This window comes from Aythya ferina (genome assembly GCF_964211825.1).
Source record: "Aythya ferina genome assembly, chromosome: Z".
In the NCBI taxonomy this organism is placed as follows: Eukaryota; Metazoa; Chordata; class Aves; order Anseriformes; family Anatidae; genus Aythya; species Aythya ferina.
Genome location: NC_140299.1, coordinates 3,461,180 through 3,489,079, shown reverse-complemented (window position 1 = coordinate 3,489,079; position 27,900 = coordinate 3,461,180). Strand labels below are relative to the sequence as shown.

Sequence of the window (27,900 nt, the reverse complement as noted above, 5' to 3'; positions counted from 1 at the left end):
ACCCCAGGAGGCCTCAAACAACTTTTTTCCTTATGAAGTACTGTGCTGAATTGGTGTTCCGTAAACATTTTTTTCTTTTTTTTTTCCCCATGCTGAACTCCACTTTGATACCTAACAACCAAACTGTCTCTCTTCAGAAAGGAAAAAACTAACAAGCAAGCATACATATCTTCGAATTTCTCTTAATATTTTCCAGCAATTGAAGGTTCAGATAGAAAATGCAGCAAGCATGTGATCATAGAATATTCCTGTGATGTCAACCAGAACTTCACTAGAAACAGACATTAAGCCAGAATCCCAACTGCACTTTCTTTCCTGTTCCACTATAAACTTTACAGAAGTTCACATGCATTTCTTAACCACAGTCAAACACCTCCAACCCTTACCTGGGTGATAAAGGAGACCTCCTGCCTAGCCCAATAGCACCGAGTATTCCAGAAGTCAGTCTCTCCTCAGCCAGCTGGCTCTGCCTGCCCTGGATGGACAGCAGTGTCCGAATGACAGATTCGATCAGAATGGCATCGTCTTGCTCCATCTGAATCAAGGATAACTGCATAGCTTTATGCCACCAGAGAAACAACTTTGCCTCTTCCTTTGCTGAGCTGTAGGTTAAGATCGAAAAAATAAAATGAAGTATAGATTCCAAAAGTCAAAAGCATAGTTTAAGAAGTTTGTGCCTCTCCCCATGAGGCCTATGAAGAATTGAGGTAGCAAATTAATGTCAGCTAATCTTACTACATCAGACCAGCATAACTGTTATGTCCCTTTATTACACTGATGTAAGCATTACTGTAATAGACTTGATGCTAACATCAGCTAGCAGGTGTCCACTGCCTGTAAGAGAACAACACTTCATTCTTAGATTTAAAGCCTACAAGGAAGATATTGCTTCCATAAGTGGATTTAAATCTTTCTAAATCTTGTTATAAAGGGACTGAAGCTGTACATCGGGTTTGTCTTTCCTTTATTTACCAGAAAAAAAAAAAATAGGAAGCACTAGCTATTGCTTCCACAACAATTTAGACTCTCCTCAAAAAGGAAACACTGAAGTCTTTTGTTGAGCAAAGCACAAAGTCAAGTTTCCCCTGAGGTATTTTTAACCTTTTGCCAAACAATTTGCAGATTCAGTTTAACTTGAACTCAGACTTTCCACACATAGCACTGGCACGAGTTTTCTGCATCAGACTATCCTCAAGCTACTTTATCCAGTCATTTCCCATCCCAGACACCCTCAGTTTTGATGGTTAGGACAAGCTGTAATTTGCCCTCTAAGGTGGCTCTGCTGCCTTCTTTCCACTTTGGCAATAAGATTACTACAACTATATGGTACCCGCAGCAGCCAAAGCAATCTTTGAATTTCAAGAAACAAGGGGGAACGTGCATGTTCCCAATACATTCTTTCACAGAAATACAAACATTATCAACATTAATATTAAAACTATTCATCACATTAGCTAAATCCTAGTAATTTCAGCAGCAACTGTATATACGTTTATTATATACCTTAATGTATTATTGTTTTAACCCCACAGCTATTTAGAGCCCTCTGTCCTTTCTCATCAGAAGCCGACTACCTAGTACGTTGTTTTACAGCAATGCAGGCCTCTAATTTGGGGCACCCCACTAGATCCACTGGGTTCATATTTGGTTCAGAGCTGCTGACATTTTTACCAAGCTTTATGGGTTCCGCTGAATATTTAGCGTGCAACTCATCCCACCTAGTGGACATCCTGGGAAGTGGAACTCCCAGTAATCTAGGATTTTCTTGAAATATTTTGAACTGAGAAAAATTCCAGGCTGCCATTGAAATCAAGCTTCTCCAACTGGAAGCCAAGCAAAACTGAACAGAAGTGTTCAACCAGGTAAAACATGAATACGCACCAACCCAGACCATTTTGTGACTCTGTTGTTGGCACCCAGAGTGGGCAGACTGACAGGGGATACGGAAGGACCGGCCACTTCACTCTGCAGCCTGATTATACTGGCTACGCAACCACAGCCTTATTTAAGAGTCAGTGCATGTTGAGAAGCTTTGAGGTCCGTACCTTGGATACACTTGCTCTAGCCACTTGCTGATGGTTATCAGGATTTTCATTTCATTGCTAAGAGTTTGGTCAGAATTTAGGCTTTGCAGCAGGTAGACATACAGGGTCAAGTAGCTTCCTAAAGACAAACACTCCTGCAGGAATTCTTCCATAGTTAGCTCAGGAACTTGGAGGGATGCAAGTATAGGGCCCCAGCCTAACTCCTGGTGGTGAGGAAAATCTATAAAGAAAACGAAAGCATCGGAGTAAGCAGCATTTGACAAAACCTAAAAACTGAAGTCACTTTACTGTGTTACTTTAATTTAAAGAACTCGGGCAATTTTAGCTTTTTTCCAGGTTATTAGTTTGACATTCAACTGATGGCAAGAAAAACTCCAATCACAGAGCACCCCCTGGAGGTCAAGGCAAAAAAACATTCTCTCAGTATTAAGTCAGGATTAAATTCTATGATTTTAGCCAATAGCATTATAAATATTTCTGTTAGATGTAATGAAATCTGATGACAGAAAGAAAAAAACCCTTGTGGAACTACATGCTGAGTTATGTAAACAGAAAAAAAAACTAGTGTTTTTTACCACAATTTATTTTCCCTGTATTAGCCTGCAGAATGGACAAAAGCATCTGTTTCGTTCCCTTTGCATGACATTTTTTTTTTTGTAAAAAAGATCCAAAAACTATCCTCCCCTTTAGCTGGAAAAATAACAACCATTAGACACAGCAAGTGGGTCTTGACAGAGTCACATACGCTTCTTAAGAAAATACACAATTAGAGCAGTTACATCCCAAACCACGTAGTACTGCACACACATACGTGACACTTGGGACACATCGAATACAAAGAATGGAGACCTGATTGTGAAAAACAGAGTAAGACCCAGTCCCAGTACTGGGCAGCGCGAAGCTATTAGGATTCCAGGTGATTCATGCCTCGTGGGCACCCAAAGACCGATCAATGTTTTCATAAGACGTGTTCCTACCTCCACTGAAGTAAGAGGTGATACAAGCCTCTGTTGTTTCTGCCATGTGTCGCACAGAGGCCAGGCTCTGACAGGCAGCCGTGAGGAGGGGCATGGCAAGCAACCCGTGCACTTTACTGTCGATCCACTTCCGCAAACTGCCCCGCAGCGACTCAGCTGTTGTAACACTGGAATTGTTCATCATCATCAGCGTTTCTGTAAAGAGACTACTGAGGGCCATGTGACGTGTTTGCAGATCCATATCTAGAGGACAGAAGTAAAAGAATTATTTCAGTAATTACATACCAGAACCTAAGTGACTTGAATTCAGCTTCATCACTGAACACTTGCTGTAAATACTGGGAGAGGTCTCTCGCTCATTAGACACCTAATTTCCTTGTCTGTATGTATGAAGCTACAATGACACTCATTCCTTGCAGTCTCTCCCCTTGGTAAGTTAATTCATAATATTTATTAAACACAGAGTAATCGGAGCCCATTTTTCATTTACAGTCTTTTACCAGGGCTATGGGCAAATAATATGAATGATAAAACACATTTATAATCGCCAAAGAAAACTTGAGTAAAGCACAATTTGAAGTACAGACTGAAGTGATTCAATTGGAAATATAATCAAGATGAGCCTTGAAATGTTGCAATCCCCTTTTGCACTTTCCAGGAGTCTAGATTTCCTGCTAATTGCTGCATTCAACCCCAGAGCATTGTTTTGAAACCATCTCTTGTAATTGCCTGAACATGCTATCAAGAGCCACTTGAAACACTACCCTCAAAACACAAACTTCTCCTGATCTTAGCTCTTAAAAGCTGAAGTGAATAATAGGCTTTATTTTGTGAAAAGTCACCATTGTTATAAATGAAAGTTTCCAATCAACATCAGGCATTTTAGTAAAAGAAAAGCTTATAAAAAACAGATATGATGAAGAGTTATGCACAAAGTGGGATTAATCACTGGAAAAACACTGCCAAAAGGACTGAGACCTCCACATTTGCAGATATTTAGAAGCTGACCAGACAAGGCCCTAAACAACCTGATTTAACTTCACCTCTTGTTTTGGAAAGGCTACAGGCCTGCAGAGACCCCTTTCAAACAAAGGAATTCTGTCTTAACCTACCTATTAAGAAACAAATAAGCCTTCCAAATCATCTGTCTGCACAGCTCTCCCAAAAGGTAAACACCTCCTATCACAGATGGACTGAAAACGATGATGCCAGGAGGTTAACTGACTTGCCTAAGGTGACTACTAGTTTTACAGCCCGCTCCTACTCCACAAACTGCAGGCATCAAACACCAGGCCCTGCCAAATTCCTTGGGCACTGCCCTTGTAACAAGCCCAGCTTTCCCTTCTCCAGCTGCTGTCAGGACACTGCTCCAGAACCCTTCCCCTGCCCCCTCCAAATCTAACAGACACCAGATCTGACTTACACCACCGCTTTCCTGCCACCCTGCATCACTGATCCTACTGCACTCTGCAGCCTGCTTGAGCTTTGTGAGCACCAGGGAGCATTCTCTCCTTCAGCCACATAACATACAAACTTGCACAGCAGTTCATGAAACAGAGCTGCTCCTCTCATAACACAGGCTTCTGCCTCCAAAATTTCTCACCTATTAGGAGTGTCAGCAGTGACAGACAAGTCCTCATTTTATTGCAAGTCTCAAAGAATTTTTCTGATTCTGGGGCTGCCCTAAAGAGCTTCCCCAAGAGCGATACAAAACCTGAAAAATGGTCATCAATGTCACAAATTTTTGGATAGTTACTGTTAACTTCTGTTGGCACACTGTGTGGAGGTCATAGAGACATAATTACCAACAAAGTATGTCAGTGTGATGCAGTCAGTCAGCTGATGTGACCTGAAATTCTGTTTCAACAATGGAAGGTCAGAGTGGTACTGGTACTAAAACCTGGGATCAATATGGATGCTGTGGATGCAGACACACCACACTACCATTGTACACCAATGTAATTTCCCTGCTTCCATACTGCAAGTTATCCTGATTGTGAAATGTTTTAGAATCCATTCTTAAAATGCCATCCCTCAGGGCGTGTATTTGTGCCATCTTTACTTTTTTTTTTTTTTTTTTTAAAGAAAAGGCAGTGTCAAATAAAGAGATTCAAAAACTAGACAGCAAAGAACAGCCGCCCCACACAAAATCCCCTATATTAGCCAGTTTTACTTACAACATAACCCATTTTTTTCTGTTGATACTATCACTCTTAACAGTTCTTTGAGGGTAACAATCCTATTTTTGCTTTATGCTCATTTATCACACACACCCCAAAACACCATGACCTGAACTTAACAGAGATGTTATGGTAAGGCAAGTAATTACAGTCACAGAAGTTCAAAAAACCATGTGTTAGAATAAAGGATCTTGACAGCTTTGAAGTAATTTGCACTACTTTAACACAAACCTGGAGGATTAAAGATGACTATATCATCTAACAACTTGGACATTTCTTGTTCTAAAACTGCAAGAGTTATCTTTCCGCTTTGTTCCAAGGTGCTGAGAAATTGAACCACCTGACGAATGTATGCTTGGCACTTCAGTGTTGCATCCTGTTAACCAAAATTAGAACAATTTAGAAAAAAGCAATCACACCTACAGTTCACTCCACACTCTACATATAATATACAAAAGAACATTGCAAATGACAGGAACAGCTTAGAGACAATGCAAAACCAATTGAACTTACAAGGTGGATGTGACTATCCGAAGATGTGCCAAAGCCTGCTGAGATTTTCAGGAGCTTCACTATCAGTGCAGCTGCAGCATCCTTCGCAAGGATGACAGAGGGCGGGTAGTGGCTGTTACAATAGCTGATGATGCTTTGGTAAGAAGAAATGCCCACAAGTTGCCAAGGAAGGGAGCTGGTCTGTCCGAGAAGATTTATGAGTGGTGATTCCTGAAGATGTAAAGACATAAGCCTAAGCTCCGCTTTCTGGTCTGTTTTAAATTAAATATTCAGAATACCCAAGAACAATTACAGAATACATAATAACAGAAGTAAGCTCAGATGCCAAAATTCAAGTAGACAAAGCAAAAATCCCCCAGAAATAGATGTTTACTGAGAGCAGGCTGAAAAGCAACTTCTTATTCAAGTAGCACATATATGATACCTCCAGCATTCATGTAACAGTATATAGACTGCTGTAGCAGCTATAACCAACCACTGCAGTCAGAGAGCCATTAATATGCAATATATAAACACGTAAATACAATTAGAAAGAAACAGAAAACCTGCAAGCTAAAGCTTCTTCAGGGTTTGTTTTTCAAAAAAAAAAAAAAAAAAAAAAAAAAGACAAAAAAAGTACAGAGTTCACAGCAGGACCAGGGACAGAAGCCAGGTCATTTGATTTTCCATTCAGTGAATCATCTGATAACTTGGGGACCTCCTCAATAGCTCATTCCTTAAGAAAAAAAAAGGAGTTTCCTTTTTTTTAAAAAAAAAAAAAAAAAAAAAAAAGTACAGCAACCTGGTGTCCACAACTGACACAGCCAGTGCAAGTATGCAGACAAACATCTGTCAAAAAGCAGCAGAGACTCTAGCCTTAGCTACTGCCATCTTCCTCTCAAGGTTTCTTCCACGTCTGCAATACAAGAAAGCACCACCTGGATACCAAAAAGCATTAAATTTCTACAACCTATAGATTGAGTAAATACTGAAATTTTGCTGACAGCCAAACAAACTCTCTGAAGTAATCTCTGCCCAATAATGCATCAGAAGCAGATAGTGACAAGCTGGAGAGCACAGTAAGATACAGAGCTAAGTTTTTTTAAAAGTTAAAGATTCTTTACCACCCCCTCCAGACATTTTTGTGTGCTGCTCTGAAAACTAAGTAAACCAAAGCTCAGGTTGACTTAACTGGCCATGGCAGAGTAAACACGTTTCAGTCTCCTGACCCACAGCACTGCAAGTGCTACAGGCGTGGATGCCACACAAAGCTGCTCCTGCACTTACTTCAGCAGACTGCCTGAATCAAAACAGACTGACACAAGACACCCATTCCCACTCAGCCTTTCAGAAAATGCTTCACATTAAAATATATATAATTTTGTATACATATATATGCCCATTCTGTATAGGCAAATACATAAATTCTTGCCAGTGCTACTTCCATTTCCTATGTGTGTATACCTAAGGCTTTATAAAGCTAGGAAAGAGAGAAGGAAGGAGGCATTTTAATTAAAGATCAAATTAAAAGGCAAGATGTACTATCCAGCAACCCATGCTTAACTATGGAAAGGAAAACAGTAGTACAGTAGTTTTACGTAACTTCTTTTTTTAAAAAAAAACAAAAAAACAAAAAAAAACACAATATATATATATTTGTTCTTTCCAAAATCCAAAGAGTCATTTTGTAACTCCAGGAAATTATCTGTATGCATTTGTTTACTCTTTGTGGCATTACTGGATCACAGCTCCTACAGAAACTTCTCAAAACAAACGGCAGGACTTCCTTTTTTCACGCAGCTTATACACAATGTCTCACATATGGATTTAGTCTAACCTACTTATAGCTTGGGGTAGTTTACCTAGGCAGTAAACACTTCTGAGTTAATAATTCCGTAAATAAGGAAGAGGTCACAGCCTGTCTCCTTTTCAGCCATGGATTATTATTCTTCAAAGACAGACAGGTACAAGCCTTTTCAAAAATTACCTCTTTGCCTATAAGTTGTTCCTCCTTTGCCAACAGGACCATCATATACAGCAAACAGACAATCATGTTGTGGGTCTGAGGGTTCGGGTTGGGACTCCAGGCATCAGAGAGGACACTGACCCAGTTTATTTCACATAAAACATAACCCAGGAACAAGAAACAACTCTTGGGGCTGCCTCTTTCAACCTAGGAAAAAGAAAAAAAAAAAGAGCCACATAGAACAGCGTAAGATTTAAGTACACTTGCACTTCTTAGCTCCTTATGCAACCATAAAACCACAGCAGCATTTTAGATCAGGGGAGCAGACAGACACCAGTTCCATATCACTTTACTCCCTGCCAGGAGAGCTGCACACATAGCTTTCTAAGTCTCTGAAACAACCAGCACAGCATGCAAACTATGGCAAAATAAGGAATCTGGTATAAACTTAACTGCATGATTGTAACTTCTCTTCACTGTAAGGAAAACTGAGAAGTTCTGAGCCCATTTAGAATTGCATGAAGAACCCATCCCAAACAGGTAAGTAGTAAGTCCTGCAGCACTTACCCACCTTGCCACAACTTTATGTTGTCTTAGATGACTTGGAAAGAAGAACATGGCCACAGTAAAATACAAGCTTCCTATATATCAAGCACAGCAGTGACAGATTACAAAGACTGCCAGCTTTACAGCTCCCCACATCCTTGTATAAAACTCAATAGCACTCCTTCATAAATATCATGAAACACAAAGTGAGTAGCTGTGAATGCTACAATAAACTTTAAAAGCTTACTTCTTAAAGAACTGTATCAAGCTCTCCAGTTATTTCCAAGCGGAACACAGTTTAGGAACTTAATTCAACTGATGCTATGTACGTACTCACTTTAAAGAACTCCTCCATAAGCATCTGGTCTGGATGCATTTCCTTCCATGGAAGCTTTTTGAACTCAGTATGGAAAGTATAGAGAATAAACTCCGGCATTTTGGGGGCCGTGCAGCATTCACAGTAATGCATTAGATGTAACCAGAGAGCCCCGTGGTGGCTTGGCAACAGCTTATCTAGATCCAAAGGAAATAGTCGAATTAACAACAGAAAAAGTTAAGAAGCACGATCCAACTTTGAAGGTGAAAAACCATAAGCACAAGTTACACCAAAGTCCATGCATGAAAAAAAAAAAAAAAAAACATTTAAGTTTTTCATGTTTGTTTTGTATTTTCTGTTGTTGCTTGTTCCTTCCTTATTTGACATTGTCCTAAATGATATGTCCTAAATTGACAAGTCAGGTAGCTTGCAATTTCCCTTACTCATTCTTTTGAGCAGCTGCTGGCCAGTAATCTGAAGTTATAGAATACTGCTTCCATGTAGAACTTCACCATTTTTACACTTGTGGTTTTGCATGAGTTTTTTTTTTTTTTATTTAATCTCACAAGTCTGGAAGCTTATCAAATGCCTGATGTTATTTTATGCATTTATTTCTACAACTAAGCTTGAATCCAGCCCATCACTAAAAGTTGAGGCATTTGTGAAATTAATTTCTTCCATTGTTATGTCCAGGTACACATTAGACATAATAAGCAATGCTAAATATTGGTTCAAAATGATTGGATGTGGAGATTAAATTACACCAAGACTAGCTGCTGAGAAACACACACTGATCATCCTGACATGTTGCTACTGTGTATTTTGTACAGGAATCAAGACCTGGAGTGAAGTCATGCACTTTTCATGAGAGCTTTTGTTTCACTTTAATCCACATAAATGCATATCTATCAGATGATACGGTTAATTAACCACATTCTCTGCCTTTGCCAAGAAAAAAAAGCTGTATTTTAAGGATGAAAGAATATACATGCTAATGGTACCACTACAGTGATCATCTTAGCTAAAAGTTCGTAACAAACAAAATCACCTCACATCCCATGTCTTAACAGAAAAATCTTTTTTGATCTGATAGAACAGAAAGTGCCATGACATTAAGACAACATCGACCTCACCTACCTTTAAAGCTCTCATGCAAAAGCTTGATGCAATCTGTAAACAAACGGACCACGCTGGATGCTACAGGAGTGTCACTCTCTAACCAAGGGTAGCAGGGCTGGTTACTTAAAAGAAGCAGGAGTGAAACAACAAAAATTTCAGTGCTGTGTTAATAGGTATCATAAACAAGTAGATTTAAATACTCTGAAGCTCAGTATAGTACAGGTATCAACAGTCCTTTCACTCAAACAAAACTCTCTAGGCTTGTTCTTCTTTAAAACAGGTGCATATGTTAATGTCACAGTGAAGATCCATGATACCATTTAATAAGCAGAGATTACTTGTTTAGTATTTTATAACTGAATTAATTTCCAAATTTATTTCCAAATGATGGCACACACCACCAGCAGTCAACGTTCTAATTAAATACTGGAGATGTGCTCAGAGCTCAAAAAGCTTCTGGCTTCAGAAGAAAGTCAAATTTAAGTGCGTAACACTACAGAATAACCCTTCATGTGAAAACAGAAGTACACAGCATAATAGATCATCGTAGGACTGATTTGCCCAAGGTTTGTTTACACAGCACTGCCATTTGAGGTTGTATTAGTACGTTTTGTTCATATGGACTGGTGGTATTAAGTTAAAAAAATACACTCAAATTTGAGTGTGTCTTCAGAACTAACAGCAATCCATATTTTTCTCATCTCTGCTTCCTGACAAGTGTGTGTGGCATTAATTTTGTACCTAAGACAGTTATTCAACCAAGGTCTTGTAAAATGTATCTAGGGAACTGATGAATTAGTTGCATAATTGTTAACAATATGCCACACACGTAACAGCTATTTAAATGGAAAGTCACAATACAATTATGAGTTAGAAAAGAAATCACATAAGAGACATCTCACAGGACTAATGTTCTTTCTTTAACAAAAAAAAACATTTTGAAACGCAATGTATACCTTGCATCTTCCTTGTCTAAGACCAGTATCCATGGTTTAAAGAGTCCAGCAATGACTGAATACAAGGACTGCAATGCTAGAAGAAAACAAAGTGAAGAAGTTGACATCTCAAACTAGCAACACTGAGCCACTTAATTTTCTGAACTGGGATTAAATCTCTGCCTAGTTCAACTTTAAATCAGTTCTTCAGGGTCAAATAGAATGTTGACCTCAATATGCTTGTTTGTATCTTTGACTAATAACATAATTGTTTTAACAACAATCCTGATCATTTCGTATTTAGATGTTTTATTAATACTACCTTAGCACATCTTTCAGACTGCAGGTGTAATGATTATTAAGACTTTAAAGCTTCGTATACAAAAGTTGCTTAAATTAAATTAAAATTATGCCATGACGAAATTCAGTAGTCCCTTGTTCCCAAACCTGTTCTCAGTGCAAAAGACCATATTTCTTTGAAGAAAGTAGGATCTCTCCATAAAATAATTCAAAAGCAAAGTCTGGATTGGTTAATGTAAACAAGCCTCCAGTAACAAATATAAAAAAGGAGGAAGCTCAACATGGACACAGAGTAGACACCTATAATAACTTGTATATTTTTTAACACTATCATCATTAAATAAATACAGAGCAAATTAAAGTTGCTCAACCCAAACCATTCTATGTTTCTATGAAATGGTCTTTAACGGGAGAAATTAAGTGCTCAGTTGAAGTCATTTGCTTATAAGACACATTACCTGCTAAAACTTTGTTACTGCCAACATGCTCGTGGGCTAAACTGACAACTTCAGTTTCAATGAGCCGTTTGACAAGGTACTCCAGAAATGTATTCATTTCAGCCACATAAGTACTCCATTTTGAAAACAGGCCAAAGGTCCTGAAGTCCACTGAAGCCAGTCGGAGTTTGCAGAAAGAGCTGGAAAGCCATTCTATTGTCTCTCTAACCTGAAGAAAGAAACTATCAATCAGATAAAGAAAGACTGTACAGCAGTGTTATTTGTCACTGGTGGGCATGTGTTTCAGTTGCAGAACACAGCAAATCAACCAGAAAGGCATCCACCTGTTCTTCAGAGAGGAGAATTTCCACAGACTCCCGCAGCACAGAACTTTCAGTACAATCGTTTTTCTTGAAGCTTCCCTGTTCAGTCACGGATGAACCACATCCCAAAGCTTTAAGCGATGCCTTCCAACATTCAGGGCTTAGAAGCTGCTCTGAAGAGCCTTAGGAGGAAGAGAAGGGAATACATTTGTGAAAAATCTGAAGGATATTAAACCTATTCTCATTTTAAGTCAGAAAAGGTTGAAATTAGAGCTTCCTACCACATTAAAAAAAATACATAGTTCAGGCACGAGTTTGAAAGCTCCAGGTTTAAGGTTGAGCAGTCTCTAATTCCATAGCAAAAGTAATTTCACGTTCCCATTTGGCTCCTATATGCTCTCTTCTCAGGAGACAAAGAAGTTTAGATCATTCTATATTTGTTACTGTCTAACACTACTGCATCAACTTCATGTTTTTTAGCCAGAATAGCGCTGTACAAGAGGTCTAGTATGTATCAATTCAGATACTCACTTTGCACGAACAACCTTAGAAAATCACTATAGTGATCAGGAAACTGATACTGGAGAAGGTTAGTCCAATGTTTGCAGAAGATATTAAACGGCATCAAAATATCTTCCTCAGGTTCAAGGCCGCATGCATTGAGAGCCAAGTGAATAGATTCCAGAAGCCTGGTACGTTCAGATAGGGGTGGCTTAGTAACACTTAACCATTGCGTAAGGTCAAACTAGAACAAAGGACAGGAAGCATTTGTAAGCAGAAGCTTTAATGGCCACAACACCTTCAGGAGAAGGGAGAAACTGTCAAGGGAAAATGCCTCCCTAAGATTTTGTGTACTTAAGTAAAACCTAAAATAATCATCATCATCATCTCACTAAGCCTAGCTCAAAACCAATGTAATTCTCTCTAAAGGTTATGATTCAGCACATTACAGAAGTCCCTAAATGTACAAAATAATTTTTATCAGAGGTTCTCTAATTCATACAAATGCACGTGAGCTTCTGTATTTCAGTACCACCACCAAACACTCAAATGCATTAGACTAGGGGAGCCTCTGTAGCCCCTAGATTTTCATATGGAGATGCAAAGCTTTTGTAGCCTCCAGGCCATCTGTTCAGAAAAAGTGCAGCAGGGACAGCGCTGATTTTTGCCACTAACAACAGTTCAGAGTCATGCCCAAACCAGACCACCTGCTATTCACAGCTATCAAGCCCAGTCCCTGAGTAACTAATGCAGAGAATTAGAACATCATCAAGGTCTAAGTGTAGCAGTCATTTCTCCACAGATACACAGTATCATGCAGCCCTGATACAAGATATGTGCAAATCGCTTGCTCTTACTTAATCCTATGCATTTAAAGATTACATTTGTAGCACTCTTTTCATTCACAGCTAACAGAGGTGGAAGATTCAGTCACTGTTCCTGTTTTTGATAACTTGTTTTTAAAGTAGTTGATATTCACTGTTTCGATGAAGGTCTCCACAGAGATATCAGGCAGAAAATCATAAAGACTCATAAATAACCTGCTTTGACTTCAACTTAAGAATAAGAGTGTACTAAGAGGAAGCCCTAGTAAGCACACACTGATACTATGTGGGAAATGGTAATTCAAGCTTCCCATTTGATTTTCCCTCTAGTTCCTCTTCAGCTTAAAGATAACAAACAGCATTTAGTATGAGCAACATTGATTAATAAAACCTGTCACTGTTATTTTGCAGTTTGAGGTTTGTATCTTTCTTCCATAGCTTAAAGGTGCAGTCATTAAGGGAAATAACATCCACATAGGGAACCCACAGAACAGAGAGTATTTGTGAGTATTTTACCTTTGTCAACAGCATGAAGACAACATCACTGTTATCCTCACTCAGAAAGGCCACAACTTTTTCATATAAAGTCACAAATTCATCAGGAGAAGCAACAGGAGTGAAGTAAGGAGAAAGAAGTGTACAGAGCCTTCGATTCTGCAGGATCGTCTGGAGGAGACGCTTGCACTCTGACTTGGTCCCACTGATGAACACCTGAGGAAATCAGTAATAATGAGAAAAGTGGTCCAGTGTGAGTCTATGGGGAAAAAAAAGCACTTTGAAACTTTTTGTTGAGATAAGCACAAATGCATTTGTTTTGTTTTTAAAGCTTTCCAAAAAGCAAAAAAGGCAGACTGTATGAGACCAGCTTCAAATCAACACTGCTGTTCCACAAATATTATTGTAAAGTAAGCAGTTTCCCTAGCACACTGAAGAACAGCACTTGTGACCGCACACATCACATAGAAATACCCCAAAATCCAATTTTTCTGGCTAACAAAAAACAGAACAGAAAGTGAAGCCAGACTTCAGTAGCCCTGTCTGATACTAGTGAAAATTTAATCAGAACTATGACTATGGAAAGCTTTCTGCACCCCAGCTGTCAGACTGGGACAGGACTTCAGGACAGTTGGGTACAGGGAAACCTGCATCTAATAGATCCAAATAAACACCTGAACACATAGGAAAAATCTACTGATTTTTCCTCAGAGCATCCATGTAATATGATCGCTACTGCGAACAAGGAGTTCATATTTTTTCTACCAGAAACATTCTGGCCAACTCATTACACAAAGGATATTGCAAGGCTTCAGAAGAGAGGTGTCAAAACACAGAGGTTGACAAGTCACGTGTAAGCTAGGAAGTCATCAATAATAAAGAAATATATGCCAAAACAACTTTTTATATACTGCACTGGACTTTAAACAATACCCTAAAAATCCAGCCTTCTTCAGCACTTGATACACACAGAGTATTTCAGTGTTCAGCAAGCACTTCAGAGCAACAGTTGTAATTTTGCTCATATGCAAGCTTAAACTCTCCTATATACTGCATGTATTATACAATTAGCTGAAGACAAGAATGGGATAGAAGCTTAAAAGCTAATTTTCAGACTTTCTAAAGATTTTAAGACCTCAATATCAGCAGACAACTGGGCTAAGTGCTAACGCATGCAATGCTAGAGAATAAACTTACTTGGCCGAGAATCTCAATGCATGAAGTGAAGAACTGCCTCGTGGGAGGATTGCGTTGAGTTTCATCACACACATATTCCACTACTATGAAAAACAAACTAATTCCAACCTTCTGAATTGCAGGCATAGGCTGCACCTTGTAGATATTTATTAATGCCCTGCAAAACAAAAGATTAAGGTAACATGTGGAAAATAATTATGATATTGATGAACAGTTTCTTGTCCACACGTAGCATTAAGATAAATGTACCTGGCTTACATGATAATTAAGAGTGGTTTCACAGAATTGCTAAGGTTGGAAGCGACCTCTAGTGGTCATTTGGTCGAACCCCTGCTCAAGCAGGGACACCTAGCACAGGCTGCCCAGGATCACATCCAGGCAGGTTTTGATGCTTAAACAGCGTCTCCTGTTTCAGTTTGTGTCATTTTACTGGGAAGACTCAGTGATTTTGCTTTAATTCTTCTATTAAATGTTCTCTTGCATATTGCTAAATAAATGTTTGAGGTCAAATCAAACTCCATATTCACTGAGTCTGAATTCAAACATCTGAAGAACATGCAGTTCCACAGATACAAATCGCAATTGCGAGCTCATCTACAGAATTTTTCAGCTTAATGATCAAGAATGAATGTGTAGAAACAACAATCAAATACTTTACAACAGAGGATGTACTCTACAAGGGTTGTTTTGTTGTTGTTTTGTTTGTTTGCTTGTTTTAAATTGTATTTGGTTTCCTAGCTGAAATCTAGATCAAAGAAATGATGTTGCAAAATTGGACCTCTGGGATGAACTCTAAAACGGCTTCAAGAGATGGTAACCCTTGGACTAATCCACTCATTCACACAAAAATTCAGATTTAATAGTCCTCTTCCAGTACAGGATTTCATTCCACATACTGAAAAGCTACTTGAAATCATAGTTTTCCATTACAGAACTATGTCCTCCTACACAGGAGGCACATATTAAAAACATCTCCTTTAGCTTATGGCTGGAACAGCTGTTAAGTTTTTTTTTGAAGCTTAACATATCATCCCTGTCTTCACTCAATCTGCTCTTGCACATTTAAAATGAGTATTCTAATGCTGAGTACAATAAATCAAAATAGAGAACATGTGTGCCCTGTTAAGGCTGAATGACCAGCAGTTAGCTCTTCTGATAATGCATGGAGTTATTCTTTCAGGGATCTGTCAAACATGTAGGTCTCCGGGTTCCAGCTCTGTTGTTGACCCAGACTGATAAAAGCATGAAAACCACACAAGTAAGTTCCATATTTTACCTCTAATATATAGGAAAAGAAATATAAAACATCACTACCTAAAGCAATGTCTGAACAACCTACGTTATAAAATTTTCCACATGTACTGCTGCTTCCACAACACCCAGAGAAGGTGGCTTCGTAGCTTCTGCTTGCAGTTGTCTCACTTCTTTACGCAAAGCATGAAGCTGCTGGCTCACTGCTTCATTTTTATGTTTCCCTTCAAACTAAATGACAAAAAGACACATGTTCATTTCAGAATAGTATCCTTTACCAAAATTCTTCAATGTTGCACATAACTGTAAAAATGAAGCAGAGCACACTAAGAACTGAGCATAGAAGGCTTTCTCCTGAGAGTTTTGATCAAGTTCAGTGCATACAGCCCAAACACACATCCTTATGGCACACGACCATAATCCTTACCTTTGTAATAAGAATTTTTATCCACAGACACTGACACTTGGATGGGATCGAGAAATTCACACACCAAATGACATGGGAATTTTTCTATGAACTTTTTCAGGTTTTTTATTCCTAGTAGTGTGAATATTGCTACACTCTCATACTGGGAAACAGTTTAGTACAAATGCTATGAGTAATCCAAAACTTTAAACAATTTATTCTTCCGCTGTTGATCTGCATCTCCTTCACAGAATTACATATTAAGTATTTCAGGTAATTTTTTTTCTTTTTAGAACTTAATTTGTTTCTAAAGGTATAGAGCAGCACTTCATCAAATATGTCCACTCTTGCAACCATTCAATCATTTCATTTTCATTAACCACAGGCCCAAAACAGAAGTGATGTTATGCCTCTAACCTGGATTGTCAGAAGAGCTGCTCCCTGGCAGGCTTTATTCGAAGTTCCCCGGCACTCCAAATGGAGGGTGATCTGTTCTTCCCGGTTGACATACAGCTTAGGTATAGTATCCAGTATTTCACTGTTGAGAGCAACATGTTGGGATTCCCAAAGAGCTGCAGTTCTGAAATGCATTTATTAGTCTTTAGTAACAGTACTGCTAAGAATTTAAAAGCAAGAGCTAAGACTTCACTTTAATGTGCTGTACAAAGACTTATGACACTTCTCTAGGAAACAGTAACTCCATTTCATAATCTTTTAACTCCAAAGTGATAGCTCCTCAAAGTAGTAACAGAATTAGCTTAATTTAAAGAAGAACAAAACTAATAAAGTTTGCATATTTTAATTATTCCCTAAGACATCCTGAAAGGAAGTTAAATAGATTACCCAGTACAGAAGATGCAATTCTCCACCAGACAAAATAAGATAGATTCAGTCAACAGAAAAAGCCCAGCTGAAACTGTTGCTGGAATCATTTACACATCCCTTCTTGGGATTAACAAGGATTTTGCATTTATTTTAAATAATACTACTACATTACTACTGTATTACTACATTGTGTGAGAATACATCTATCACCTGTGTTTGACACTTCAAAAATATTTGATCTGAGTTCTCATAGAGTAATTTTAATAAACAAAGTTTCTTCTCTTTTATACACAAACTTAACAGCTCCAGAAGTCAGGTTTCTCTCCGAAGGGTTTCACTGTTTCAAATTATCATCACTAAATTAGTGCAAAAGGGTAACATTGTCAATAAGTCTAGGTTAAAGGGAAGCATTATTTTTATGTCAAATGACAAAAACTGCAGCTGTTAGATATGAACTGAAGCAATCTTAGGTCATTAAATAAGACTTGTATAGCCAGTTAAAGGAGTGAAATAACAAGTGACATGATAGCCAAGAAAAGAAAACAAAAAAAAGGGCCAAGAGACAGAAGTCAAGTATTGCCAGTCTTGTGCACCATCAGTAAGGCTGCTGTAAAGGGCAGCTGAAGACACTGTTAAACACTAGGGAGGCAAAGGGTCAACAGCTAAGTCTTACTTGGCATGTCGCTGCAAGACATTAAGGTCTGTTCGTGTGAGCTGAATTGCTTCTTTCTGACTGATCAGACTGGCAGAGGAAATAACTGGCACAGGAGCTTTCATTAGCTGGAGCGGAAGAGGGGGCTTGGGAGTATCAAACTTCTTCAAATTATTCATTATCCTCTCTTTGGCTAGAAAAGAAAGCAGAAATAAGTTATGTTGCTAAGAAAACTTTAGAATGATTTCAACAAAATATTTCAGATTTATATATATTTTTTTAAATTTAGGAAATATTTTTAGGAGACATTCTCAGGACTCCTCCCCTTTTATTATCATTTAGCTAACCTTTTTCTGTTGTTGTTGACAAAGCTTAATTCACACAGCTAATTTTCACGGCCAGCTCCATCACACACCATTAGGATCCAAGGTGCCACAGTTTACCTTTTTTCCCCTCCACCCACTCCTACCTTCCAGCTTTTCTGTTTTCCTCTTACCACCTTCTTTATTCTCCTCACCTGACAGAGGTTCCTAGTTCCTCCTAAGCCAAATTCATATTCTTTGCCTAAAATTCATCCTCATCTCTAGTCTTGTCGCATCCAAATCCTTCCCAAAGCACAATCTCTTTCCAGGTCAGCTCTTTTCCTGCTGATTCCCACTCAACTTCTTTGCCTAAACAGTACAAATTCACCCATAAAAATATCCTAGTTTCCTTCTTTTCCCTCACTCCCCTTTTAATCAGCCCACCAAGAATATCTCCCACATCCTTAATGTATCTACCATGATTATTATCCCTTTCCTAGGCTAGAACACCCCTTTCGCTGTGCCAGAACTTCAAGTAAACAACAAGGAAATGTACTAGTAACAAAAAAAAAAAAAAAAAAAAGAGAATCTTTCTGGTTTTAGTTATAGTGTTTTTTGCCTTTGCTTGCAACTGTCTCTAGATAAACATTAGGAAAATTCAGCCTGTCTGATACGTGCTCTGCGTGGAACAATCTTTGCAGAGCCCACTCACAAAGCTTTAGGCGCCACATGACATGCGGTTCTGTGATGTGTCATGCTTTAAACCAGGAACCATGATAGCCTCATATATGAGCATTTCAGTTAGAACACCATGAAAATTGTGTAAAATGCTGTACCAAGCTGTGTTAACATTTTCACTCACAGACATCATTATATTTTTCAAGATACCAGGGTATCATTAATAATTCTCTTATCTCTTACCTGACAAAGGATTGGTGAAATCTGTTTGTCCTGCAGAAATACTAGCTGTTGTATGTGATTCAAGCTGAGACCGCATCCAAAGGTTTATAGCTTCCTGAAACTCATGGTGGATGAGTTCAACATTGACATACTCCATCCACAAGTCCTAAAGCGTAGAAGAATTAATCATTACAATTTTGGTTATTACCATATATTGCGCATCCATCCCAGTAACTAGGTAGCTTAATAATTAAAACCACACCCTGCAGTTTAAAGTTATATGACACACTATGAAGAAAAAATTAAGAAAACTGTTGCAGAATTTTTATCACATATACAGATAAGCCACTGAAAAGGGTTCATGATACTTCAAGAAGAAACCTGACAAACATACATAATATAATTACTAACAAATTAGAGAACAAGTAGGGATGATTACAATTTATGTCCTGAAAGCGTAACACAGAGGAAACCAAAGTTGTCTAAAACATCATAGCACAATTTTACAGCCCACTTTAACAAGTGAATTCAAATCCCATGTTGCCAGAGTCATTAGTACTTCACCTGTTGATTCTGCATGATTTTAGCAAGTCTATGTGCATCATATTGCTTTGGTAAAGAAGGAATGTATGTGTTTCCTTTCTGAAAGCTCTCCTCTTCCAACCACAGAACAAAAACATTACAAAGCCTGAGACGAAAAACAAAACAGGGGAAAAAAAGTCAATACTAATTTTAATTGTATGCATACGTACAGCATAGATTACAGAGTAGTCTTAATCTGGGGTTTAAAGTTAAGGCAACAAATCTTGCTACCAGTTTACACAGCAGAAAATTTGGACTTCTCAGATGCTTTGTGATTAATTTACTAAGCATCAGTTCAAGGACCACCAGTGGGAAGAAGCTACTTACAAATACATGAAGTGCAATAATGATGAGTAACAGGAAAAATTTTGAAGAGGAAGACATTTATTATGAAGTCACACACAACCCAGGACCAGAACTGTGTGTCAGGGAATAACATCCATAACCCCATTCAGAAGACCAAAGAAGAAAAAATTATATATATTTGAGCAATCTTAGCTTCTCACACCAGGACTTGTCTAGGAAGCCTGCTCTGAAATTTTACATCTGAGCTGAGCTGCATCTTCCAATCGTTTTCTGACTCAATTTCACACCTAGTTTATTCTCATTTCTTTCTCTCCTAACATAATACCTCAATGGATAGCCTCAAAGGCTATCCATTTTTTTTAAGCATAGAATCCAAGTTTTCTTGACTGAATCCAGGGGAGAACAAGAATGCCACTAAATCTTTCCACCATAGGAGTTTGCTTGCGATATTTAATACTGTTTTCTATATCAATCCACTGATGAGAAAATGGAACTAGTCCAGTTCCAAGACTCAACCCTGATGAATTCAAGTAGTATTTTCCCTTCTGTCCAGGTGGCCATTAAACTTTCTCAGCGTAAGATTACTTGGCTGCAGAATCCTATGGTTTTAAGATGGAGTGTGGAAATCCTCCGATGTGTCTGGACTTTCTTAGAAATTAACACTGCAAATATTTCTGAAGGTAGACTTCTCAAGACTAGAAGTCTGCCTAAACAAACATGGACTTCTGAACAGCATAGTTATGGTTTCATCGTGCATGAGATTCATGTCTCCTAAAAACAACCTACTTGACACTGCTTACAGAAATGAGAATTCCTCAGCTGAGTTGCAGTATGTCTCTCCAGCATAAGGAGACACTCTTCACTAAGATTTTGATTAAGTAGACATACCACATTTGTCTTTCCACCTAGCACACAATGTATTTATTGCAGCTCAGCATTAGCACACTGAGTAAACTGCACTAACTGAATTATGAGCTGAAGTCCCTATTGACTTCCCTGCTGTATTCAGATGTAAACTGGGGCCCCAAGTCTGTGCCAAACAGGTATACATGCAAAGCAGCACTTAAAGCTGCTATTATGTACTTATATATACAAGACTATGAATGTGTCTATACTAGTATTTTAACAGCATGGGAATGCCACTAATTAAAAAAAATATACATCTCCCCTCTACGGAGGGCGACAATTCAACAACGTTTAATTTTTAGTAGTAAAGTCAACCTCCTTAAACAAAACAACTTGCATCAGAGGAACAGACATGATCATGACTAGGTATATAACAAGTGCTTAGTACATCTATGTCAGCCAAGAGTCCCATCCCTTCACATCTCCCATGGCTAAGACTGGTAGCACAGCAGTCTAGTAGCTCAGGTGTTGTCGTGAATAAGACTGAACTGGGCTGGAGTTCTTTACCTGACAAGCTCCTTATGCAATTCCGGTGAAGTCAGGTAATCTGATGAGCAGCTTGCCTTCTCCAGTGATCTTTCACTGCCTTCTGCAGGACTCTCCACTTTAAGAGCCTTACTGGCAGCATGGTGGAAGTCTGCTACCTCTATTAAGCGCTGCTTCATTTCGTTTAGTAAGTTAATATGAGCTGCACTCTGGAAAAATCGTCTTCCAATACAGCCATCTACAGGTAATCTAAAAAAGAACAAAACAGCAAAAACAAAGTCTTGTTGCAAGTGTCAGATCAGAATGTCTGCAAATGAACTGACTCTGGAGAAGTTACCAATACCTACTGCTTTCAAATGAGCTCTTAGTACGAAGCACTTACACATGTTTACAGTGCAAGCATATTAGTGCTTGCTATTTTACCTGAAGGCTTTATGATCAGACTCACCCATATTGTGGTCCTGGTCGGTGAAGGTAAAGCAGAAAGAATTTCTGCCAGATTAGTGGCATGAGAGGGTGATCAGCAGGTGTAGCAAGGGCCTGGTGAGCCCAGCGGTAAATCATTAGCCTCTGAAGGGAAGGTACAATGGGCAGCTTCAGCTGGATCTGGGCTTTCTGCAAAAACAGTATTTTCAGTTGGGTGCCCCGCTGCAGTTTCCTGCAACAGGCTGTCACATCCTAACCCAACAGATCAGCACAGCAGGAAAATTCAGCAGTTCCAAGGCAGAAAACTTCAGATACGTTCATGTATCTGTTCAAGGTCTTGTAGGAAATCTGCCCAACTAACAGTTATGTTGGACAGCTATTACAGAGCAGTGCTACAACTCTGACACTTACAAAAAAATAACACAAGTAGAGGTATTACTGTGATGCAAACCCAACGTAAGCCTGTTGGTGTTACAGTTCCTCCTCACAGAAGTATATGCTTTAAGCTTCCAGAAGGTGGTGTTAAGAGAACAAGGCAGCAGCAGTGAAGTACAAGGCACGTTCCAAACACTAAAAATAAGTCATAAGCTACATGAGGAAGTACAGCCCTACATCATGCTACCGATTTTAGCAATTTTCCATACTATGTTCTACACAGCCCTGCTGAACATCCAAAACAAAGTAGAACTGATGTGAAGAAAGCATACAGAAGGAAAAGCTTTTTTTTTTTTCCTGCAAAAACAGAATAAAGGCAGTGCAATGTACGAAAGCAGAACACAGAATGCTAACTCTATAAACTAAATCACAGGAAACTCATAGACCAAATCCCCATGGACTGTGTCTGTATCAGGGGAACTCTTCTGAGATCCCAGGCCTCAGTGAAAATCCTGGCACTACCTCATCCCCTACGCTAGACCTCAGAAACCCTCAGCACGCTTTTCTGCCCAGTCCCCACACACCATCTCACTGCTTACCAGGGAAATTGAGACAGGTAAGCCCAGGGACAAATGTTCTCCACACTTGTCTCCAAGTAAAAAAGACACATACCAGTCTGGCTGTAGCCAAGCAAATCCACTTCCTTAGGACTTCTAGACTAACTTCTTCATAAAAAAAAAACACAACACACTAACAGTTGAGATGAAGGACAGTCCAGAATTTAAACTTCTACACAAGACAGCTTGTTCTCGACTTGTTTCATTCAGAATTTCTCACTGAATTTGGGCAAACAAACTGCAAAACACTGCACTCTGGCTTAAAGAACACCTGACTTTGCAAGTTAATAACAAACTTCTCTGTCAGTTTTGAAAAATACTTCAGATAATAAATAGGGCAACAAATAAGTGTAAAACGCTAAAGCCCAGACTTTTTTTTCAGAATTCAGATCATCTGAAAAATTGATCTTTGACAGAGATGTTTCCCTGCCTGCAGATTAAGAGTATCTGCACTACTCATCTCAGTGGCACAGAATAAATCCACCAAAGATTGGGAGGCATTCAGCTGATCTAGGAAATCATGTAAAAACCCTAGTTACTGAATGAAACTTTCTGTAAATAATTACGTATTAAGAACAGATTAAATAGTAATCTTTGAGTATTCAACTCAAAATGTGAAGGGAAGCATTCGACATACATTTTCTCCAGGAGAGCCAAGCAGATAAAGCATTAGTTACGACTTTGGCTTGGTAAGAAAAAGCAGAGGAGATAAAAGCTATGGAATACAAACGAACACTTTTCTATACTAACCCTCTAAGAGGATGAACAGTTTGCTCACCTTTAAAGCTTGATCAGGAGTTAAATCATTAATAACTAATTCCCCCTCAACAACTCTGCGAAGCTGCGAATCTTCTTCAAATATTGACTCCATATTTAACACCATCCATGAAAACCAGACCTGTACAACACAGTAATAATGGAAATGTTGGTAACAAAATTGTAGGTGCAGGATCAGAAAGCTTGCTGTTTTCTTAAGTGTATGTCTTTTCCAGATTTTCATTACAAACATGAAAGAGTATTGTCACATCAAGGCAAGAAAAACACTTTCTTTACCTACATTCACACATCCTTTTTGTATATTGTATTATTTTGAGAAAGGAAGGCGAAACCAGGGACCACTGATAGAATTCGCCTGAGAGTTTCAGAGGGATACCATAAAACAGGATCTCCTCTCTCCCACCTGCACTACATTTCCAGCTGGGGTACTACAGGTTTTTTATTTTTCTTTTTGCTTCAGTGAGAACCTTTTTAAGCAGAAAGAAAGCAAAATATTAATCAGAAATTGACTGATCCAGGAGAAGAGTCAGTCTTAAATTTATTGAGAGAAAACACGTAGTTGAGAACAACTGAAGATTCTTATTAAATAAGTTCTATTGTATGAATTCTTGGGCAGATCAGACAAACTTCATCTTTGAAAAATTCTTCACGCTCCCTTTGGTGTAATAAATCTGCAGCATTCTCTTATGCTAAATTAGGATTTTATCACAACACTGCCCACAGAAAGGGGGATATGGAAAAAGAGCGAGCAACAGAAAGTCTGCAACAACTTGTGAAAGCAGGAAAAAAAAAACCTGCTGCCCATGGAAACTGTAGATGCCCCATCCCTTGACGTGTTCAAGGCCAGGGATTTGAGCAACCTGATCTAGTGGGAGGTGTCCCTGCCCATGGCAGGGGTTGAAATTAAATGATCATTCGAAGGCCCCTTCAACCCCAACCCATTCTATGATTCTATGATACCACTTACCTGAGAGGAGTTGGCATTTCCCTCAACAAAGGATGGTGTCACATTGCCTGCCACAATCCAGCTTACAAGCGAAGACAGCAGACCTTTGTCACAATGATAGCCTAAAGCATTCTGCAAGGAAACAAAACTGTTTATTATTATTTTGTAGGAAGCCTAACAGATGATTTACAAACTACAGACATCATGCTGCTTTTATGTTCCTTTCTACCTCATATGACTACTTCCCAACATTAGCTCAGCCAACCAGCACTGAATCCCTTGTTTGTACCTCATTTCTCATCAGTGAAAAGGTTGGTTTTTTTAGTGACTATTTTCCAAAAGATGATGCTCTATTGTTGTTCTCAATATACTATTGAACATATGAAATGCAAAGACCACAAACTAAGATACTGTTACAGAATTATTCTGAATGAAACCTGAGTTTCAAGTAGATTTAATTATTATTAAAATATAATTTATTCCACTAATCCTGAACCACTCGGAACCAAACCAGATAGCATAACCACATCATGCATTATTACAATTGTTGTTGGTACCTTTCAGGAAAACAGATTCACATCAAAATGAGAATAAGTAACTCTAGAACTGACATTTACTCAATAGCAACACAAACACAACAAACTGTTTACCTTGTGTTGTTGGTAAAGCAGTTTTTGTACGCAGTCTTCCTGACTGTACTGAAAAGCAGCTTTACAGAGGTGATCCAGCAGGAAAAGCGTTGCCCTGTCCCTGTGCCACAGCTGCTGGCTGGTGAGGACCTGAACCCAGAACTCCAGTACTGCAGCCGGCCCCACACCATTTGGCTGGCTGCTTAGGAAAATGTGAGTCTGCCAAATTAAAGGGTAGAATCATTCAAATGCTTTCAGCTTGAATTACAGCATAAGAATTTTATGAAGAACTGTTTAACTTGCATGAGGCTGTGGGCCTACCCTTAAAATAATACAGAGCAATGCTCTCTATACCTATGTAAAAACAGGTTTATCATCTCCAATCTCCAAAAGAGATTCTGCAGACTGAAGAACTGCACATCTCACACAATCAGCAGAAACAGACACGAACACAGGACCCCCTGCAAACTGCAGGTATAAATAACACCTACATGTGAGGCCTTGCCTGCTGTTCCTACAATAGGTACAGATCTCTTTAGTCCATACCCTTCTCTGATGGCAGTGGGCCTTGGTTCTCGAACCCTCGTAACGAATACTGCAGTTTTCTAACACAGGAACATTTTTTCATACTGTAGCTTTACATTAATGGACAAAAGCAAAGCTTCAAAGCATCTAGTAAATCTGTTCCATTCCTCAGCTAACACAGGTGAGACAGTAGTGCTGTGTACCACGTTCCCTTTTCAGACAGTTTTGTTACCAGAAAATCTGTCTTTCCAGAAGTCGAAGGCACAGTTGATATTTCCACTGATACATGCATCTTAAGCAAGTTTAAGCCAAAGTATTTCAGGAAACCAAACCCAACTTTTCAAGCTTAGTGCAGAACACTCTATGGATGCAGAACTGCCACAATCAAGTATTCTTTCTAACTTTAAGCACAAACTCAGTCAAAAAAAAAAAAAAAAAAACTATTTTTAAGCATCGCCCCTGCTATTTTCTTTAAACATTATCTTCTTACCTGTATCATACTACTGAGCAGCTTAACATTTTCTCCATAGCTCACTCCTGTCAAGTGCTGTGTTACCTTGTGGGTAACCTGCTGGGTCATGCCTTGAGGGACTCCACTATCCAGGTGAAGGAAGAGTTGAACATGTGATAAAAACCTAGAGATATCAAATTAAATTCCATTAATTTTAAACTTTATTTTACAGCTTAAACATAAAAAAACTGCTTCTAGAGAATTTAAAACTTTAGCATGAAGCACAACAGCACTTGCTGACACACACACACACACACAAGAATCTTGCTTCACAATGATGCTGCAGAGTTACTTGCTCCACTTTAAACATATCATAGGAATATTATGAAGAGTTCAAGGCAGACCGTAATTCAGGGCAGTATATCTGGACTAAAGGTATTTGAAACTGTAAGGCAATCTGAAGATCTGAGAACGGACCAGTAGGTAGCGCTGCACAACAAGCCTTGAAGCATGGCCAAACTGCAGAGCAATATACCTTGAGTTTCCAAATAGAAAACAGTAGCTTGCATTGGCTACCCAGCTTTTTGGAAAGGGCAATGTTTCTCGGAAATCACACACACTTCCCCCTCACGTGTCACATTCTCACTAAACACGAAACCCAAAATGAGATATGATACATTTTAACTGTTAATCTTAGCTTTTGCTTTCTTTAGCAATTAAGATATTAGGAACATACGAAACTTACTGTTCATTCTTCAGGAGATAATATTGACAAGAGTAAAATACAGGTAAAATTTTATCCAGTACATGGACTACTGTTCTCAGATATCTAGACTGGACGAGTACACCCAAAAGGGGGATCCCTTCAGCACAGAACTTCTCAATGCTGTCAAAACAAAAGAAATAAGAAAGAGCACATAGACTATTTGTAAGAAGGGACATGGGATGTTGGCTTTTTTTGTAAACTGAGGTGTAAAGACGTTGATATATTTACACAATCTTTGAAATCCTGAAGACCTAAATACAGAGTTTTTTTCTTCAGCTGCAGATGTAAATCAATAGCTGGAAGATTTATTTTTTTTAAATCTTTCCAGTCTTTTGGGGGATTTACATCCTCTCTTTCAAAAACCAAAATTGATTGCTGAAGATGGGTGCCTTCACCACGTTTCAATCAATTTAGAACTCAGGGTGCTTGCCTAACCTTGTCAATCAGTTTCCCAGCTTCATGTTATCTGCCTTTGACATGTCCTTAGGATGAATGATCCTCTTTTTCTGCACTAGCTACTGATGAAGCTCAGACTTCACCTTAGAGTTTATACTTGGACAGTTATGATTAGATGAGATGAATCCCACTCTTGTACAGAAAACTACTGGCAGCTGATATGGCACATTGCTCTGCATCAAGCAGAAACAGTGGAAAAGTGTTTTATATTAGAACAAAATGAAAAATATTAGTCTTATGTGTACTGCGCAGTCACAAAAAAGTAGGCTTCCCAAGGGCTTCATTTTAGGGCCACTTGTCCTTAATATATTCATAAATGACCTGGATGCAGGACTGGATCAGACGAACCCTGTGATTCTATTCCAGCTTGGGATATTCTGTGATTCTATGAAATACAGCATTAGGTCACTAGTATTTATTACAGACCTTTAATTCTGCACTTTTGTGCAGTAAATATCAGATGTGCAACAGTTCTTCAAAAGGCCATACAGAGCGCTTGGGAAAAAAAATATCAAAAGCAAAGAGGTTCCTTGGTTTTCCATCTGTGTTCAGTCACGTAAAAGCTTCCACCCTCAAACCAGATTACCCTCATATTAGTCTCAAACTGATCTAGTACTGTTAGTAAGTTTGTATGCATCTATGGCATAACCATACCATCAAGCA

The 27,900-nt window shown here is 38.7% G+C and overlaps 1 protein-coding gene across 4 annotated transcripts in view; it reads right to left on the bottom strand.

The window, feature by feature from the left end:
* EPG5 (ectopic P-granules 5 autophagy tethering factor) overlaps window positions 1–27,900 on the bottom strand; it is a 49,596-nt gene that overhangs the window by 3,117 nt on the left and 18,579 nt on the right. For 3 of the 4 annotated variants that reach the window (XM_084503651.1, XM_084503652.1, XM_084503653.1), the window contains 26 exons: window positions 26,761–26,901; window positions 26,055–26,199; window positions 25,061–25,258; window positions 24,432–24,542; window positions 23,466–23,585; window positions 21,718–21,884; window positions 21,291–21,518; window positions 19,554–19,677; window positions 19,011–19,155; window positions 17,809–17,980; window positions 16,728–16,890; window positions 15,993–16,135; window positions 14,654–14,810; window positions 13,478–13,672; window positions 12,168–12,381; window positions 11,658–11,818; window positions 11,335–11,542; window positions 10,598–10,673; window positions 9,660–9,763; window positions 8,544–8,719; window positions 7,682–7,867; window positions 5,716–5,925; window positions 5,434–5,578; window positions 3,023–3,265; window positions 2,046–2,265; window positions 387–602 (listed from right to left, as the gene is read on the bottom strand). In XM_084503651.1, coding sequence (XP_084359777.1) covers window positions 387–602; window positions 2,046–2,265; window positions 3,023–3,265; window positions 5,434–5,578; window positions 5,716–5,925; window positions 7,682–7,867; window positions 8,544–8,719; window positions 9,660–9,763; window positions 10,598–10,673; window positions 11,335–11,542; window positions 11,658–11,818; window positions 12,168–12,381; window positions 13,478–13,672; window positions 14,654–14,810; window positions 15,993–16,135; window positions 16,728–16,890; window positions 17,809–17,980; window positions 19,011–19,155; window positions 19,554–19,677; window positions 21,291–21,518; window positions 21,718–21,884; window positions 23,466–23,585; window positions 24,432–24,542; window positions 25,061–25,258; window positions 26,055–26,199; window positions 26,761–26,901 — 4,368 coding nt within the window. Of the gene's footprint in view, window positions 1–386; window positions 603–2,045; window positions 2,266–3,022; window positions 3,266–5,433; window positions 5,579–5,715; window positions 5,926–7,681; window positions 7,868–8,539; window positions 8,720–9,659; window positions 9,764–10,597; window positions 10,674–11,334; window positions 11,543–11,657; window positions 11,819–12,167; window positions 12,382–13,477; window positions 13,673–14,653; window positions 14,811–15,992; window positions 16,136–16,727; window positions 16,891–17,808; window positions 17,981–19,010; window positions 19,156–19,553; window positions 19,678–21,290; window positions 21,519–21,717; window positions 21,885–23,465; window positions 23,586–24,431; window positions 24,543–25,060; window positions 25,259–26,054; window positions 26,200–26,760; window positions 26,902–27,900 lie in introns of those variants that run through there. The other variant, XM_084503654.1, reaches the window with a different exon arrangement.